Genomic DNA, 17,211 nt, shown 5'->3' on the forward strand with positions numbered 1-17,211 from the left:
GGTAACTACTACCTACCCTCAGAGAAGATGTTATCTAAACCAAGCTTGTCCAATCTGCAGTCCTCGGGCAGCATGTGGCCCAAGATGGCTTTAAATACCCAACACAAATTTGTAAACTTTCTTTTTTTTTTTTTTCTTTTTTTCTTTTTTTGAGACAGTGTCTCACTGTCGCACAGGCTGGAGTGCAGTGGCATGATCTTGGCTCACTGCAGCCTCTGCCTGTGGGGTTCAAGCAATCCTCCTATCTCAGCTGCCCGAGTAGCTGAGACTATAGGCATGCACCACCATGATCAGCTAATTTTTTTGTATTTTTAGTAGAGACAGGGTTTCACCGTGTCACCCAGGCTGGTCTGGAACTCCTGACCTCGAGAGAGCCACCCACCTCGGCCTCCCAAAGTGCTGGGATTACTAGCATGAGCCACTGCGCCTGGCCCAAATTCGTAAACTTTCTTAAAACATTCTGACTTTTTTTGCGATTTTTTTTTTTTTTTTAGTTCACCAGCTATCGTTAGTATCAGTGTATTTTATGTGTGGCCTAAAATAATTCTTCTTCCAGTGTGGCTCAGGGAAGCCAAAAGATTGGACACCCCTGGTCTAAAGTTATAAGTTAACTAAGCTAATTTAATATATTATAACCCAATCAAATGAATAATGTTTTGACAGAAATATCTGGTAAGCTGCATGGGCACCAGAAAAGAGGCATCCAAAGCCCCATAATTTTTCTATGTCTATCCAGCACTTTTCCTCAGTGAGAGACATCATTTCTAGATGATGAAAATATACTGGAAAGGTGTAGATATACTCTAAGAAAGCGAAGACTAAATTCCTCAGGCTTTTTTGGTCCAAAATGACCACATCTCTTAAAGCCATCCAAATCCCAATGCTCTATTCTCTGTTCAATGGAATCACTAACTCAGTCTCCCAAGCGCTTCTAACCTTTTGAAGAGTGACCTAGATATCAATTCTGAGTATGCTGATCACTAGAAGCCTATCACTCACTCTAACTTAAGAAACTGGCATTTGTTTTTTCCCTCAACCTGCAAAAGATGTTTACTACAAGTGAAACCTTAAAACAAAAGCCAACCTTCAGTACTCAGAGAAAGTTGGTATTCTAGAGTTGTTGAGCTATGGACTAGACCCTCCGCCATGGCAACTTTCAGGTTCCATCTTTAATTAATTAATTAATTTATTTATTTATTTATTTATTTATTTATTTATTTTCTGAGACAGAGTCTCGCTCTGTTGCTCAGGCTGGAGTGCAATGGTGTGATCTCGGCTCCCTGCCACCTCCGCCTCCTTAATTCAAGTGATTCTTCTGTCTCAGCCTCTCTAGTAGCTGAGATTACAAGCGCCCGCCACCACGCCCAGCTAAATTTTTGTATTTTAGTAGAGACGGAGTTTCACCATGTTGGCCAGGCTGGTCTCGAACTCCTGACCTCAGGTGATCCGCCTGTCTCAGCCTCCCAAAGTGCTGGGATTACAGGCATGAGCCACCGTGCCTGGCCGAGATTCCATCTTTAATGAGACCATCCTCTAATCCTCCCTCTATTACAGTGATTATCCCAGTCTCTTAGAAATCCTGAAATAATTAGTCTGGGGTCATCCTGGGGCATTTGTATTTTTTCACAAGATCCCCTAGTGATTTTAATATGTAGCCAGGGTTGAGTACACCCATCTCTTTTTAAATTCAACAGACATAAGGCACATTATTCAAATGTTAGCTGAATATTCTGGAAATCCCCAGAAGACAGCCTAAATTTGTACAAAAAAAGCCACAGAATTTTGGCTGGGCGTGGTGGCTTTGGGAGGCCGAAGTGGGAAGATCACGAGGTCAGGAGTTTGAGATCAGTCTGGCCAATATAATTTGAAACCCCGTCTCTACTAAAAATACAAAAAATTAGCCAGATGTGGTTGTTTGCACCTGTAATCCCAGCTACTCGGGAGGCTGAGGCAGGAGAATGGTGTGAACCGAGGAGGTGGACGTTGAAGTGAGCCAAGATGGCGCCATTACACTCTAGCCCAGGCAACAGTGCCAGACTCTGTCTCAAAAAAAAAAAAAAAAAAAGAATTTTGTACTTCTATAAATAAACCTTATTGAATGAAACATGCATTTCTCCCACCCCTCAAACCACATTACTTTCCCTCAAAGCTAAAATCCTATTACATTATATTAAAATAATGTTTTATTCCATTAAGTTTTTCAGTGACATTTTATGGGACACTTTATCAATTGCGAAAAGCAATCTTCTACAAAACATAATCTTATTATGTTTACATATATATATATATATATATATATATGTTTTTGGTTTTTTTTTGAGACAGATTATTGCCCTGTCACCCAGGCTGGAGTGCAGTGGCGCAATCTCGGCTCACTGCAACCTCTGCCTCGCGGGTTCAAGCGATTCTCCTGCCTCAGCCTCCCGAGTAGCTGGGATTACAGGTGTACGCCACCACGCCAGGCTAATTTTTTTGTATTCTTAGTAGACGGGGTTTCGCCATGTTGGCCAGGCTGGTCTCAAACTCCTGACCTCAGGTGATCCGCCCGCCTTGGCTTCGCAAAGTGCTGGGATTACAGGCATGAGCCACCACAGCCGGCATTAAAAGAATTTTTTATTCAGTCAACTTTCTCAGTGATATTTTATAGGACAACTTATAAATTATGAAAAGTCACTTTCTACAAAACATCATTCATTATAAAATATAAGTTAAATTAATAAGATTGCTGAAACCTCTGACTGCAAAGACACAAAATGAGATTTATACTGTAAAGAATAATGACAGTGACAGGCCAGGCACACAGTGGTTCATGCCTGTAATCCCAGCACTTTGCGAGGCCGAGGTGAGTGTATCACCTGAGGTCAGGAGTTCGAGACCAGCCTGGCCAACATGGTGAAACCCCCATCTCTACTAAAAATACTAACAATTAGCTGGGCATGACAGCATGCCCCTGTAATCCCAGCTACTTGGGAGGCTGAGGCACGCACCACTGCACTCCAACCTGGGCAACAGAACCAGACCCTGTCTCAAAAAAAAAAGAATAATGACAAAAACTATATTTAAGGAGGTAATTTAACAAGTGCTTCAATTAGTAAATTATTGAAATTAGAATAAGTCACAAATTCAATAATCAAATCTTTGGGATAATGTACTATCCCACAACATTATTTAGAAACATGCAATTTTATCGACTGATAGTCACAAAGCTAAACTCTAAAAATAATTCAAAAGAGTAATCAAATTTGCAATTTATGGATATCTTGATATTTTTAGGTTTACCTCTAAAATTGCACTGTAAACTTTGTCATATTCACAATATGCAATGAAAGTTTTAAAGTATGAATGAAAAGAGTAAATTATTTTAATTAAAGGAGTTACAGGTATTTTAGCAGCAATATAGTTTAAATCTTTCTTAGGGAAAAAGGCAGAATACACATTGCCTTATCGTCCTCCAACTTTAAAATGTGGCTATACCATTAATTAACACAATTGAATAGGAAAAATGGGTAAATTTTACTTAATGTGTCAATTCAACTTTATGTTATAGAAGTATGTCCTAAAAATTATAAAGAAATTTAAAGTAAAAAAAAAGAGAGAAATAGTTATGAAACCAAAAGGCTTTAGATTATCTTTCGTTCTCTGCTTTTGAAAGGCCTATTTGTTATTGTGTTATTGACATAGTTAATAGCCAAAAGAACGAAACTCTGCCCTTTGTTACAAAGTCTACCAAATAAAAACTGCAAGAATGAAATAAAGGGCATGACTCTGAGCAATGCAGAAGAAATTTAAAAAGAAAAAAAAAACTAGTCTAAATCTAGTAATAACAAATAAAAATTACTACAGAGATTAATACCATCAAATCATATGGCAAAAAACTATTCCTTTTTACAGATTTTCTTTATGTTCAAAGATAATTTATTTAAAATTATCAAACTTAGATTTCACAACCTCTGATCCATGTCTAACATCAAAATGGTTCTTTATAAAAAAGTCTCGGCCGGGCATGGTGGCTAACGCCCATAATCCCAGAACTTTAGGAGGCCAAGGCAGGTGGATCACCTGAGGTCCGGAATTTGAGACCAGCCTGGCCAACATAGTGAAATCCCGTCTGTACTAAAAATACAAAAATTAGCCGGGTGTGGTGGTGTGCACCTGTAATCCTAGCTACTTGGGAGGCTGAGGCAGGAGAATCTCTTGAACCCAGGAGGTGAAGGTTGCAAGTCAGCCAAGATCATGCCACTGCACTCCAGCCCGGGCAACAGAGTGAGACTCCATCTCAAAAAAACAAAAGTCTCTATGATCATCTTTAAAATTCATGATTTCTTCATATACTTGCTCCTCAAAAGAATGCCTTTGACACACTTAAAAGAGCTAGTTAATAATGAATGCCCCTCCTTACTAGTTAGCAGAGAACCTGAAAACTTCCTTATCTTATTCTGCTTCTGAAGGATCTATGTACTCACAGAAAAATGTGACTTCTTACAACAGTCCAGTGATGAGAATACCTACCTCAATTTATGAGTGAAAACTTGCATGAGAACATTGTTGAACTAAGTAAAAAGTTCCAAAGCAGAAATACTTTCAAGAGAGTCCAGCTACTTCCTAGACTCCTGAGTAAGGGACTTCAATATTTTCAAAGATTACTATTTCTACACTTTCTCCAGAAGCTGACTATAGAGAAAGGTAGGGGAGATTAAAAACCAAAAAACAGGCTAGGCGCAGTGGCTCATGCCTGTAATCCCAGCACTTTGGGAGGCTGAGGCAGGTGGATCACTTGAGGTCAGAAGTTCGAGACCAGCCTGGCCAACACGGAAAAACAACATCTCTGCTAAAAATACAAAAATTAGCTGGGTGTAGTGGTGTGCACCTGTAGTCCCAGCTATACGGGAGGCTGTGGCAGGAGAATTGCTTGAATCTGGAAGGCGGAGGTTGCAGTGAGCCAAGGTCACGCCACTGCACTCCAGCCTGGGCTACAAAGACTCTGTCTCAAAACAAAAACAAAATAAAACATCACATCATCACAGTGTGATATATCTTAGGGAAAAAACACTTATCTTAAGATGAACTTTAATGAAGCAGAAAAGTCCTAATAAATCCAATAATCTAGATTCTATTGTATAACATACGACAGTCTCCTTAAAGCAAAGCAGCTAATTTGTCTGACAACCAAATTAAATTAGAGCTGCTCTGAATTTTCATTTTAACTGTGAATTATTTTCCTTACCTTTTTCATTTCTTCAACATATGCAATCATGGCTTCCTCTTTGGTCATATCACCCAGTGAACTCCAAGCATCCCTAGAAATGAAAATATCCACAAAATGACAAAGAGACGTCTGATTTTAATTGCTCAGAATACAATTTATAGTTGATGCTATAGGGTTACTAATTAAAACAGGCCCTACTTAAAGCCATAATAGGATTGTCTTAAATGTGCCACCATGAAGAAAATTATCACAGCAAATAAACTAGCAAATTAAATAGTATTTAAAACCAATAAGTATATAACCCATCTATGTAGTAATGTACCAGAGACTACAGGCCATTCATAAATATTTGATAAGAATCCTTCAAAGTTTTTATATTATTACAAAGAACAGTAACAGAAATAAACATTTTAGAAGACTAAATTATTGCTTCTCAGGTAAAGATCAGAAAGCCAGCTAGAAAAATTCTAAAAGAGCTGTAACACTCAGGCATGGTTTTTTTTTTTTGAGACAGAGTCTCGCTCTGTCGCCCAGGCTGGAGTGCAGTGGTGTGGTCTTGGCTCACTGCAACCTCCACTTCCTGGGTTCAAGAGATTCTCCTGCCTCAGTCTCCTGAGTAGCTGGGATTACAGGCATGCACCCCCACACCCAGATAATTTTTGTATAGAGATGGAGTTTCACCATGCTGGCCAGGTTGGTCTCGAACTCCTAACCTCATGTGATCCACTGCCTTGACCTCCCAAAGTGCTGGGATTACAGGGATGAGCCACTGCGCCCAGCCAGCCATGTTTTAAATGAACAGACATTTTGGCTAAAAGGTTCTATTAATTTAAATAAGAGCCTAATTTGTATATTTGAACTAAAAATGGAAATGGTTTCTCACTTCCAGGATATTGAAAATGTGAGAGACAGGAAATTTTTAAACCTCTAAATAATAATAGTTCTTTCAAATTTTTGCACGACATGTAAACCTCCCTTTTTATATGTTTTTCCCCGAAGGAGTTTAACTCCACCAAAGGTCAATTCTAGGGGAAAAACATGAAGCAAATAATTAAATCTTGTTAAAATGGGCAAATCAAATTATATTAAATAATAATTAATACTACTAAAATTAAGTTATATTAAATAATAACATTACTATTTCATTTAACCTGTTATTTTATGACAATTCATAAAGATCTTAAAGGAAAGTAGAGTACTAAGAAATCTTAAAACAAGCTTATGGTACTTCCAGTTCAGGGTGAAGAAACTGAGCATCACAATGTGTGGGGAAAAAACAAACAAACAAACAAAAATGGGCTGGGCGCAGTGGCTCACGCCTGTAATCTCAGCACTATGAGAGGCCAAGGCGGGCAGATCACTTTAGGTCAGGAGTTGGAGACTAGCCTGGCCAACATGGTGAAACTCTGTCTTTACTAAAGACACAAAAATTAGCCAGGCATGGTGGCACGCGCCTGTAATCCTAGCTACTCGTGAGGCTGAGGCAGGAGAATTGCTTTAACCCGGGAGGCGGAGATTGCAGTGAGCCAAGATCGCGCCACTGCACTCCAGCCTGGGCGACAGAGTGAGACTCCGTCTGAAGAAAAAAAAAAAATGGTGTGGCATGGTGGTTCACACCTGTAATCCTAGCCAAGGCAGGTGGCTCACTTGAGACCAGGAATTTCAGACCAGCCTGGGCAACACAGGAAAACCCCGTCTAGGAAAAAATTTAAAAAATTAGCTGGGTGTGGTGGCACAAGCGTGTGGTCCCAGCTACTAGGGAGGCTGAGGTGGGAGAACTGTTTGAGCCCAGGAGGCAGAGGTTGCAGTGAGCCATGATGGTGCCACTACACTCCAGCCTGAGTGATGGGAGTGAGACCCGGTGTCCAAAAAAAAAGTGTGGGTTTTAAAACATGCTTCACCACTGGGGAGGTGGTTCACGCCTATAATCCCACCACTTTGGGAGGCCGAGGCGGGCAGATCACCTGATGTCGGGAGTTCAAGACCAGCCTTGACCAACATGGAGAAACCCTGTCTCTACTAAAAACACAAAATAAGCTAGGCGTGGTGGCGCATGCCTGTAATCCCAGCTACTCAGGAGGCTGAGGCAGGAGAATCGCTTGAACCTGGGAGGCAGAGGTTGCGGTGAGCTGAGGTCACACCATTGCACTCCAGCCTGGGCAACAAGAGTGAAACTCCATCTCAAAAATAAATAAATAAATAAATAAAACATGCTTCACCAATTAGCATATTCTGTTCATAATGTACAGTCTAAAATCGACTTTTCTCAGACATTTGTGAAGGCTTCAATTGTATTAAGAATATCAACTAAGAGTCAACTGGGAAAACAGCACGGATGAGTACAGGTACCTGTGTCTATAATTCTTTTAATTTATAGTTTATAATTCGTTTAAGTATACTTTTTAGTTTAGAATTCTTTTAAGTATATAACAAATCAAATTTCTATTCAATTACAGTAGGTCAGAAGTGACGGCTTAGATAAAAAGTTAGCATGGCAGTACTTGAGTCGTATTCCTAGTTATTTATTATCTTCAAGGCTCAATACAAACAAGGAAAAGCCATTATTTTTCTTGGAGGCAAAAGAGGCAGTTAAAGTTTGTTTATTTAACTTAGGTCGGGAGTTGCTTTTGCCTTAAAAAAAAAAAAAAAGAGAAAAACTCCATGAAAGTAAAGATTAACTGATAATGTTTCTTTATCTTTGATGCACCTATCCCTTTTGGTTTTACTGTTTTCCTCTCCTCCCCAAGATTTTCCTATTTGTCTAAAATTGTACTAAGAGCCCCTGGAAAGGCTGGGCATGGTGACTCACGCCTTTAATCCCAGCACTTTGGGAGGCCGAGGTGGGCGGACCACCTGAGGCCAGGAGTTCAAGACCAGCCTGGCCAACATAGTGAAACCCCGTCTGTACTAAAAATACAAAAATTAGCTGGGCGTGGTGGCGCACACCTGTAATCCCACCTACTCGGGAAGATGAGGCAGGAGAATCACTTGAACCCAGGAGGCAGAGGCTGCAGTGAGCCGAGATCCTGCCACTGCACTCCAGCCTGGGCAACAGAGTGAGACTCCATCTCAAAAACAAACAAACAAAAAAGAAAACCTGGAGGATAAAAATTGTACCCAATACCTAGGACACTTCTGCACAGAATAATATATAACCACTTAAATAATAGCCATATGATAATTATGTCATTAAAATTTAAATTCTTGCATAGCTCTACACAAAAAATTACCATTTATATCTTCCAATAGGATCCCAAAATCCAGGCCTTGAAAGTTTACAGGGTCCTTCAGTTGCCTGCTTATAGAAGCTATAAAATTTAAGCATCATTTCATTTGTTGGCTGGAATGAACCTGTTGGAAACACACATTAAATACAAATCACCTGGGGAATACAACTGATAATCTCAGGTTATAAATTAGCTTAGCTATACTAATAGTGATTTTATATTGCATTAATACTTTAGATAATGATTTATTTCTATCTTACAGAAACAAAAGTTATGGTTCTGTTAGTTGCTTGCTTCTTTGATTTCAAAACACTCTGAGATTTTAAACTTTAATAGCAATGCCTAAGATTGTTCAATAAATAAAAGAATACCTGAATAGACATGCTGTAGATATAACCAAAATAACCTGCAAATGTCTCTTTAAAAACATACTAAAATATAGAATAACTATTATTAAGCAATCGTAATAAGGTACTTTTATTCAAAGCTTATGACAAATCAAAACTGACTAGCGTAAGTGAAAAAGTCACATGTATACTCTGCCAAATTTCAAATTCTCAGTAGATAAGGAATTTGGGGCTAAAGCCAAAGAGTATACACTATGGTAGAAAAAGAATTAATCTAAGATAAAATAGATTTCTCACTTCCTACCTCTGTAATTTTGGAGACATCAATTTGAGGATAATTCTTCATATATGTTTCTAGCATATCTATAATTTTTCTCATGTTTAAAATTTTTAAATTGGCCAGTTGTGGTGGCTCACGTCTGTAATCCCAGCACTTTGTGAGGCTGAGGTGGGCAGATCACCTGACCCCAGGAGTTCAAGGCCAGCCTGGGCAACATAGCAAAACCCTGTCTCTACAAATGAAAACAAAAATTAGCTGGGTGTGATGGCACACCCTGTAGTCCCGGCTACTCAGGAACCTAAGCAGAGAGGATCTCCTGAGCCTGGGGAGGTCAAGGATGCAGTGAGCTGTGATCACACCACTGCACTACAGCCTCGGTGACAGAGAAAGACCCTGTCTCAAAAAAAAAAAAAAAAAAAAAATTCAAATTGTATAAGCAAGTGCTATAAGTTGCAGTATTCTCAATAACTGAAAAATTGGAATGTTAATGTTTTATAATAAATAGCTGTTTAAATAATTATGCTATATAAATATAACAGGACAATTTATAACTGTAGCCCTAAAAAGTTATATTGTAGAAAAATATAAATAATGGTATAAGTTCCATGATCTACTATAAATTTAGAAAAATAAGTTTAAAAACAACATATGTAATATGATACATTTTGGCAAAATATTTATATACATAAAAAGTACAGTAGAAAGATAAACATAAAATGTTTAAAGACTATCTCTGAATAGTAGGTATACAGATTATTTTCCTTTTCACTTATGTGTTTTTAAAAAAGTTTTAAACATCAGTGTATATTACCTTTATAACAAAATTTTGAAAATAAAAATTGTAACAAGATATTTTTTAAAGTTTGTAAATTGCATAAGCTAGCCGTTTATAAGAGCTGCGGGCCGGGCACAGTGGCTCACACCTGTAATCCTAGCACTTTGGGAGGCCGAGGCGGGCGGATCACCTGAGGTCAGGAGTTTAAGACCAGCCTGGCCAACATGCTGAAACCCCGTCTCTACTAAAATACAAAAATTCGCTGGGCATGATGGTGGGTGCATGTAATCCCAGCTACTCAGGAGGCTGAGACAGAATTGCTTGAACCCGGAAGACGGTGGTTGCAGTGAGCCAAGATCACACCACTGCACTATAGCCTGGGCAACTGAGCAAGACTTGGTCTCAAAAAAAAAAAAAAAGCTGTGCTGTGGAAATTACCACAGAGATAAACTGAGAACTGGTGTTTCAGGTTTGGCCAAGAGTGCATAATTAATTCTCAAATCACTATAATAATTATCTGTATAATATGTGGACATTTAGGAGTAACTAATAGATACAGTGTTTTCATGATACAATCCTTTGTAAAGCAGAGGGGAAAAAAATGGAGAAACCACAGTTTAAAATGGTCACTTATTTAAATAACACAAATCTAAATTTAAAACATCAAAAGTCTAATCTCAAAATATCTTCAGTAAGTCAACCAAATAAGTTTATTGGCTTAGGTGAATGATATTAAAAATACAAAAACGGAGAACATTTATTGAGTGTAGTCTGCGTGTAAGACACTCAAGTAAGATTTCTGTCCTCAAGGTGCTCACACATGATGTACTTCATATGTATTTGAAATATTAGCTAAGAATTTTAATTTTAAAAGGTTAAGGTCATACCAAACATAGATGCCATAGGATTCATTACTATTTCAGGCCTTAAATAAGGATTGAGAAACAAGGAACAAAAAACTCCAAGATCTTCCTCTTTGCATAATGATTCAGAGAAAATAAAACGGTTTAAAAGTAGTATTACAAAAATATTTATAATCCATTATAACAAACTTCTGCTTCAATTAATATCAACTTAGTTTCAGCGGATAACAGTATACTGGATGCTGTCCAACACAATTACCATTTGATAGGATATCTTTTTTTTTTTTTTTTTTGAGTTGGAGTCTGGCTCTTGTCACCCAGGCTGGAGTACAATGGCGCCATCTCAGCTGACTGCAACCTCCGCCTCCTGAGTTCAAGCGATTTTCCTGCCTCAACCTCCCGAGTAGCTGGGATTACAGGAACTCGCCACTATACTCAGCTAATTTTTGTATTTTTATAGAGGTGGGGTTTCACCATGTTGACCAGGCTGGTCTTGAATTCCTGATCTCAGGGACTGCCTCGGTCTCCCAAAGTGCTGGGATTACAGGTGTAAGCCACCACGCCTGGCCTGATAGGGTATCTTTTTTTTTTTAATTTAATTTAATTTAATTTTTTTTTTTTGGAGACAGAGTCTGGCTCTGTCGCCCAGGCTGGGGTGTGATCTAGGCTCACTGTAAGCTCTGCCTCCCGGGTTCACGCCATTCTCCTGTCTCAGCCTCCCGAGTAGCTGGGACTACAGGCGCCCGCCACCACGCCTGGCTAATTTTTTGTATTTTTAGTAGAGACCGGGTTTCACCATACTAGCCAGGATGGTCTCAATCTCCTGACCTTGTGATCCGCCTGCCTCCTGATCAGCTCGCCTCAGCATCAGCCAGCCTTGGCTTCCCACAGTGCTGGGATTACAGGCGTGAGCCACTGCACCCGGCCGATAGGGTATGTTAACTTTGCAATACTTTCTTAAATGTTATGTAAATACAAACTGTACTTTATACGGGTTTCCTAATAAGTGGTACATAATGTCAACAGGCATAGTGGCCTAGAGATATCAGTCTAGCTTTACCAATTTTCAAAAAACTATAAAAACGTGTGCTTTAGAAGAAAGTATAAACAAACTACTTACATAAAACTCTTAGAATCATACCTTTCTATAAACTCTAATAATCAGGGACTTAAAAAATCAATACCTAAATAAGTTCATACACTATTTTTTTATATTTTATTTGTTCTTTCTTACCTTTCAGTCCCCCATATGCCCTCCTCCAATAGAATGTTTGAAATTACAAAAGGTTCAGACAACACCATAGAAGGAAAGAAATTACAAATGGAACACTATTTTGTGTATATTTGTTAAAACTTTCTGAATCTGCACTTAATGAATTTTTATTGAATGATTTGTGTTGAATATTTGTTACCTAGCCAAATGATAATTAATGAAAACAGAAATCATGATATTAAATACTACAGTAATGTATTATTATTGTATTCAGTTAGTTTTACAACTGTGGCACAGTAGTGGCACCTAAAATTACCTTCTAAATATGTTTATTGGGCTGGGCGCGGTGGCTCATGCCTGTAATCCCAGCACTTTGGGTGGCCCAGGAGGGCGGATCACCTGAGGTCGGGAGTTCGAGACCAGCCTGACCAACATGGAGAAACCCCGTCTCTACTGAAAATACAAAATTAGCCGGGCATGGTGACGCACGCGTGTAATCCCAGCTGCTGGGTAGGCTGAGGCAGAAGAATCGCTTGAACCCGGGAGGTGGGGGTTGAGGTGAGCTGAGATTGTACCATTGCACTCCAGCCTGGGCAACAAGAGCAAAACTCCATCTCTAAATAAATAAATATGTTTATTGTGAAATATAATTCATATAATGTAGAAAGATATGAATTGAAAAGTACGTCTTCCTCTCTAAGACTCTGCATTTAGAACACAGAAAAATATTTAATGGCCAAAAACTTCGCATTGGTCTATGACATAAAATTACAAATTCAAAAAGCTCTGCAAATCGTGGACAGGGTTAATATGAAGAAAAACCACACCTACTAGTCAAATTGCTGAAAACCGAAGATAGAAAAGAAATCTAAAAAGCAGCCAGAGAAATAGCACATTAAATACAAGAAGGAGATCAGCCACTGGAATGACTTTTTTCTCACCAGCTGCAAAGAAGGTCCAATATGAGTATAAAAAAGAACATCACACAATGGAATAGCAAATAAAAAGGCAGAAAATATATATTTATTAAAATAAAGAGAAATTACTTCACAATTGACTACAGTTATTCTTTCTAGTCCCTTCATATCAAAAGTTTTCAAAACGCTTAAGCTTGTACAGACCCTATGAGTGTGTGGCATTAGGCATCCCCAGCCTAGATTTTTGTTTGTTTGTTTGTTTGTTTGAGATGGAGTCTGGCTCTGTAGCCCAGGCTGGAGTGCAGTGGCACGATATCGGGTCACTGCAACCTCTGCCTCCCGGGTTCAAGCAATTTCCCTGTCTCAGCCTCCCGAGTAGCTGGGACTACAGGCGCACGCCACGAAGCCTGGCTAATTTTCGTATTTTTTAGTAGAGACGGTATTTCACCATATTGGTCAGGCTGGTCTTGAACTCCTGACCTCAGGTGATCCATCCACCTCGGCCTCCCAAAGTGTTGGGATTACAGGCGTGAGCCACCGCGCCCAGCCCGGATTTTTTTTTAACACACCCAAATCCGCAGTCATTAAGTGACAAGACTTTTGTTTTCAACAATATGAACTACTTAAAATCTGGATATTAGATTTTTCTCCGGTTTGGAAGATCAAAAGGTAATTAATTCATATTCAATAGCTCCCCTTCCACTACATGGCTCCTACACAGAAAAAAAGGCTAAATAAACAACACTAGAACCAGAAAGTGAAAGGGGGCTTTGGGGCTCTCTGCAGGAGGAGTCTCCAGCCGGGGCCCAGCACACGTACCATTCTTCGGCAAACTCTGGATCACCTTCACGGCCGCCTCAAACCTAGTCTCGTGCACGGATCTCGTGTCCGCCATCTCCAGCTGCCAGTGTTGGCCCCGGTCCCAAGGTCTGTCGGCGGGAATCAGGCAGCAGCAGCACCAGCTTTCCCAAGAGCCTGCATGAAACTGGAACATGGAGCGCAGCCGCGGATCAACATGCCCCAAAAGGAGGAGGCCCGGGAGCGAAGCGGCTCAGTTCCCCTTTGCCCTGCCCTATCCAGGCCACACAGATCGAAGCGGCCCGGCTCCTTCCTCCTCCCCGGGGCGTGACTAAGGCCACGAATCCGGCCCGCGACGACAGCAAAACAACTCACCGAGAGGAAGAGCATGTCTAGCAGAAGACAGAGGGGCTCCGGGCTTCGGTGGCCGCGGAGCCGCTCTCCCACCCTGGGGACCCTGGCGAAGCAGCCACACCCCCCATTCCGCCGGAGTCCGTCTGTCAGTCCGTGCCCTCCCCACAGCCCCGCCCCAGAGTCACCGGAGGACCCACTGGCGCCGCCGCCGCCGCAGCGGCAGTGCAGCAAACCCCACCCACCCGACCCGCCGCCGCGGCAAGGACGCTCGCGGTCCGTCTGTACCCAGAGGAGGGTCTGGGAAGCGGGGAAAGGAGATAGAACCGTCCAGGGAGCCGCAGTCCCGGCTCGGTGCGGGGAGCACACTGTGCGCGCTTTTGTTCAGAAGGGGAAACCGAGGCCGGACCGATGTGTCCGCTCTGGCAGCCGGGTGGACGAAGTGCGCGCTGGGGATGCGCGTTTGGGTTCTGCACCTGGGCCCAAAGCTGCACGCGACGGCACCGCTGGGCAACAAAAATGACTCTGCGGTCCCCAGCGCCTGCACTCTCCTAAGTTAAGGTTTGAGGAAGGTAAATGAGGCCTAAGCAAAGGGCTTTAAGTCGGGACAGGTTCTGTGCGAAACTCCAGTTCTGCCATTTAAATTATGTGACCTAGGGCAAGTCACTTAGCCTCTCCAGTGGCAATCGTGACACCACTCTAAAGGGTAGATGGAGAAAAGCATTTAGGGACCTTGGATGGAGGTGCTCAGCAGTCCCTGGCCCGCAGGTCTTCGACAGTTTTCGCCGCCCTGAGCCAAGAACGTCCGAGGAGCAGCCAGAGAGAGGAGGTCGCCGGCTCCTAAACTGGGCTGGGACGGAGGGCAACTTCCCCTACACTACCCTTTCCACCCAGCCCCAGGGAGCCAGGCACCTCCAGCGGGATTTAATAGGAGACTGGGCGTGAGGACGGCCGGGCACAGTGGCTCACGCCTGTAATCTCGATACTTTGAGAGGTCGAGTGGGGAGGATCGCTTGAGGGCAGGAGTTCAAGACGAGCCTGGGCAATATGGCGAGACCCTGGCTCTATTTAAGAAACCAATAATTAAAAAAAAAAAATTAAAAATAGGATACTGGGCGTGGAGGGCGGGGCCAATGAGGAGTCTTTACGGGTCGTCAACCCTAGAAAGGGGGTACCCTGGGCTTTCAACTTACTAGCGCAACCGCCTGCGTCCTTAGGCATTTGGGAAGTGCCCCAGGCCCAACGTTGGTGGGGGGACTGACTAGGTTGTGGGGGGTGGAGTCCTGTGGCCCGGAAATCCCAAAGTCTCCCGGATGGAAGAGTCGTTTTTGTCAGTTCGGGGGATGGGTTAGGAGGGTTACTAGTAAAAATCTAGGCGCAGATCGTAAGTTACTCTTCCCTCGGAGCCGCGGCGCCGGCATTTACCTTGGTATTGCCGGGCAAGGCCTGTCCGGTAATGTCCCCGACGCCCGCCCCTCGCCCTGCCCCGCGGGCTTATGGGAAATGTAGTCCCCCGCTCCGCCGCGCTTCCGGACGCCTCCCAGCGGCGTCCGGCGTTCCTGCTAGCTCTTCCGGTTAGGCGTCTCTGTCTCGCGGACGCAGCAGTCGTGCGGCGGAATCCGTCTTTCCTAGCCGGTTGCATTTCGTGCCCCTTTGAAATGCCACATCCGCTTCCAGCTTAAGGGACAGTCACTCAGTGGTGTCTTGAGACTGCCGCGGTGTCTGCAGCTGCGGCTTCTCCAGCGCCCTGCGGAGGCTTTGCTTCGAGTTTGTCTAATACAACACCGGGGGAATCATTTGATCGTGGACGTTTCACGTTTCTTTGTCTTCAGAAATGAAGAGGACATTTTTTAAAATTATCACACAAAGATGAGAAATAGATTAGAGAACCAACTTTGGGTTGTAAATACTAAATAATTCCAAATGGTAATGTATGAGTGGCTAAAAAGCAGTGACACTTATCTAACGCGTTATTTTATTCCATAAAAGGAACAAACCTAAATTGAAGGAATATTCATTTCCTCCCTATTGGATTTAATAGAATCCTTTTCATTTTTAATGGGAAATAGTAAATGTGACCTACAGATGTTTCAGTTTTGTTTTTTTTTTTTTTTTTTAAATAAATCTCCCTCCTCTTCAGGGTGATTTCTGGTGGGATTAAGGAAAATGAACGGGTTTAGGGTTATCTTGGCCCAAAGTCCAGTTTGGATTTGCCGCTAGTTCACTGTGTGGCTGCGTCAGCAAACAAGCTCTGAAAAATTTTGTTTTCTCCAATAAAGTGTGTGAAATTACCTAGCACGTAGTAGCCTTCAAGGTTTTTGTATTTCCTCTTTTTTGATACTTAGCTGAGCAATAAATATTGGACAGCAGCACCAGGGAAGAATCTGAATCAGGCAGGGAGGATGGGCACTGCCCAGGAGGAAAAAGCGAACAGGAAAGTGTGCTGAGCAGGTGCCTTGGCGGGGGAGAGAGGAAAAGGAAATGTCTCCAGACACACACACACACACACACACACACACACACACACACACACACACACACACACACACACACACACACACACACACACACACACAGTTTCTTTCTGTCTCTTAAGTGATGTGTGAGGACAGATTGCCCTCAGCTTTAAGGGCAATTCAGGATGATCTGTCTTAAAATCGATGCTCTGAGGAATGAGAAAAATGCTCTCTGCAGGGCATGCCTACTCCATGTGCTGGGAGGCTCTCCTACATCAAATGGGCAGATGCGCATCCCCACAGAGGCCCCAAGCCTCGCTGTGAGCCAGGGCTGCTTCAAACATGTCAGCTATCTAAGGGAAGTCCCAGCAGGGGTCATTTATTTAAGGACCGTGGTGCTTTCCGTGGCTGATTTGCTGGTAAATGACAGGTGTGAGTGTAGTGAACATGTCTTGCCTCCACCCACTTCACCCACCATCCTATGCATCATGGAAACCTGTCTCGATGATCAGCAGCCATGTGTGATGGGGTGGAAAGGACAGTCTCCAGAGACAGAATCCTGGGACCATCCCTGACTTTGCAACTTACTAGCTTTCTTGCCACATTATTTAGTTTATTCAAGCTGTAATTTCCTTAAAATGGGGAATATTATCAATCTCTATCCCATAGGAAATTTGGAGCACATGAGTTCATTCAAGTAAAGTATACCATTAGCAGGCCATAACACAGGCACGAAGAAGGAAATACAATAATTTGTGCGTGTGTGTGGTGGGGTAAG

At 42.1% G+C, this 17,211-nt stretch overlaps 1 protein-coding gene and 1 non-coding gene across 29 annotated transcripts in view; both read right to left on the bottom strand.

Moving 5' to 3' along the window:
• The window catches only part of ACBD5 (acyl-CoA binding domain containing 5), a 60,421-nt gene extending 44,503 nt beyond the window's left edge, over positions 1-15,918 (bottom strand). For 5 of the 28 annotated variants that reach the window (XM_063727194.1, XM_054521749.2, XM_063727201.1 and 2 more), the window contains exons 1-4: positions 15,403-15,512; positions 13,648-13,813; positions 8,437-8,557; positions 5,225-5,297 (exon numbers count right to left, since the gene is read on the bottom strand). In XM_063727194.1, coding sequence (XP_063583264.1) covers positions 5,225-5,297; positions 8,437-8,557; positions 13,648-13,723 — 270 coding nt within the window. In that variant the 5' untranslated portion in view covers positions 13,724-13,813; positions 15,403-15,512. 28 annotated transcript variants of the gene reach the window in all.
• LOC112135316 (U7 small nuclear RNA) lies at positions 5,631-5,693 on the bottom strand. The gene has a single exon (XR_002916616.1). It is a non-coding gene; the product is annotated as a U7 small nuclear RNA (small nuclear RNA).
• Positions 15,919-17,211: the final 1,293 nt, after the last annotated feature.

The sequence above is a fragment of the Pongo abelii genome, chromosome 8 (assembly GCF_028885655.2).
Source record: "Pongo abelii isolate AG06213 chromosome 8, NHGRI_mPonAbe1-v2.0_pri, whole genome shotgun sequence".
NCBI classification, from domain to species: Eukaryota; Metazoa; Chordata; class Mammalia; order Primates; family Hominidae; genus Pongo; species Pongo abelii.